We start from the raw sequence: 2,223 nt of genomic DNA on the forward strand, positions 1-2,223 counted from the left end.
GACTCATATGTAAGTTCCACCCTTTATGATCCATAACTTTTGACCAGAAAGTCGTAGTAACATGGAACAAAGAGCTACTTGAAGCTCTCGTTTTGCTAAAACAAATAGACTCCATTTTGACTCTGTAGCTCCACCACAAGACAGTAAAAAATCTATTTAAAAGGTTGTTATGCACAGTGTCACCATGGCCAACCATAAAATTTCAAAATTTCTCTGCGCAAACTAAATGTCCAAGAATAATTCATTTGAAACACCCGTGGACTTACAGTATCGTAGCTCTATTAGACCTCTATAGTCTATACTGTCAATGATATTCATTGAAAAAGAACTGCCCATCCAATGGTCTATTGTCTTATAGTCAAAATGGTTTTACCTCGGACTTTACTAACAAGCTACTTTCTTGAGTTTCTTCTAGTTGGGTCTTCTCAAGCAACAAGTAGATCTATATGTTAAGTGTATAAGACGTATATACTCTATGAATTCTAGACTCATCTATGAAGCTATTTCTTATTTTATAGTTTTATCTCCACCAAGTGATACTGTATGTCAAGGAGAAGTACAAACAATAACTTGTACCGTAACTGGATCTCAAGTGCTCCTATGGACATATGGAGGAGATATAACTAGCTTCAGTAGTGGAAGCACTCTCCCACAGTATATTTCACCGTTTAATTTTACATTACTGTTTCAAGGTAACGATACACTGGTTTCGGTTGCAAGTGTCAATGTATCTGCATCAATAAATGGGAGTGCCATTGAGTGTGAGGATACAGCTGGTTCAAGACAACAAATTACCTTTAACGTAAAACGTAAGAATATAGTGAAGAATAGTTAGTCTTGTGTAGCCAGACTCTCCCTCAAGGGGTTCGACACGGTCTCAAATTCCTGAATTCAGGTGCTGGATTCCAAATAGTATACTACAATGATTTTTGTAGAACTCTGAATACTGCCTAAAATTCTTAAAATCTTAGATTCCAAGTCTTGGATTTCACTGGATTCTATTTGGATCCCAAAGAGAGTGTACTAGCTGGATTCTGGGGTGTGTCAGACCCCTCGATCCACCCCTTTTTGACTTTTGGATGCTTTCCAAAAGTCAAAAAGGGGTAGCCCAGACTGCGAGACTGTAGAGTAGTATGGTTGCATGCAAAAAACCAATAGTTTTTTTGATCTGTTAACTTGTGTTGAGTGTACACATAGAGTCTAGCTATACTTATTACTGAGAATGTTGAGAATGTGTCTAACTGCAGTATGCATGTACTGTTGTTGCTTGATAAAGGAAGGATAAGCGACATGGTATGAGCTATATGTAAGAGTACATTATGTCATTGTTAGTAGCTTGTTCCTTATCACTGTAATAATGAGAACTACAACTGTGACGTGTCATGTGATCAGGGGCGTAGCTGGACCTTGGGTGATGGTAGGGCAAGAGGACAAAATGGCGTACGAAGCGTGCCGCGATTTTGGCCACACCCCTTTTACGTAAAAAATGGAGGCATTTTCCTGCAAGCTGAGCGAAATCAGAGTGAAATTATCATTGTATAGAGCTTTAAAAAGAGCTATGGTTATCAGCCACCCCCTTTTGTTATTGTAAGAACAATGAATATAATCTTTTGGGTTATAATTTCAATGAATATAATTATAAGGCCACTTTGATGGTAGGGCTCAGGCCCTACCTCAGCTATGCCCCTGCATGTGATTTAATCATGTCTTTCTCATATTTTTGTCCTGTTATAGATTCAGTACCTATCAGTTATCTTCATGTTGTTGCTGTATCATCAGATACATTATTAATAATTTGGACTGGAGCTGATTGTATACAATCATATGATGTATTCATTAATGGAACTAATGTTAATACTACCAATGGAATGAGTCTATTGTATAATACTGGAGGAGCTATTGGTAGTATTGATGTATTGGTTAATAGTGTTGATTATTATGGAAGAGCAGTTGGTAACTTATCAACTCAATATCAATTTAACAGTGAGTAAAAGTACACAGTGTACATTTTATTAAACTGCCCATTCCTTAAATGCACCTCAAAGCATGATGCACTATTGAGCTATAATATTAGACTTATTATTATCAAGAGTACATAATATATAAAGAGAGTATCAAACAGCCCTATAGAAGACTGCTGCATGAGGGCGTATTTGCTCAATATCACAATCCGCATACTCCAGTATACTTATCATATCACAAGATCAACCATGTGGCAACATT

At 37.0% G+C, this 2,223-nt stretch overlaps 1 protein-coding gene across 1 annotated transcript in view; it reads left to right on the forward strand.

The window, feature by feature from the left end:
- Positions 1-7: 7 nt before the first annotated feature.
- Positions 8-2,223, forward strand: part of LOC109588822 (uncharacterized) — a 3,694-nt gene continuing 1,478 nt past the window's right edge. Inside the window, exons 1-3 of the mRNA XM_020004942.1 lie at positions 8-436; positions 519-809; positions 1,735-1,983. Coding sequence (XP_019860501.1) covers positions 340-436; positions 519-809; positions 1,735-1,983 — 637 coding nt within the window. The 5' untranslated portion in view covers positions 8-339. The remainder of the gene's footprint in view (positions 437-518; positions 810-1,734; positions 1,984-2,223) is intronic.

This window comes from Amphimedon queenslandica, unplaced genomic scaffold, assembly GCF_000090795.2.
Source record: "Amphimedon queenslandica unplaced genomic scaffold, v1.1 AMPQUscaffold_11832, whole genome shotgun sequence".
NCBI lineage: Eukaryota > Metazoa > Porifera > Demospongiae > Haplosclerida > Niphatidae > Amphimedon > Amphimedon queenslandica.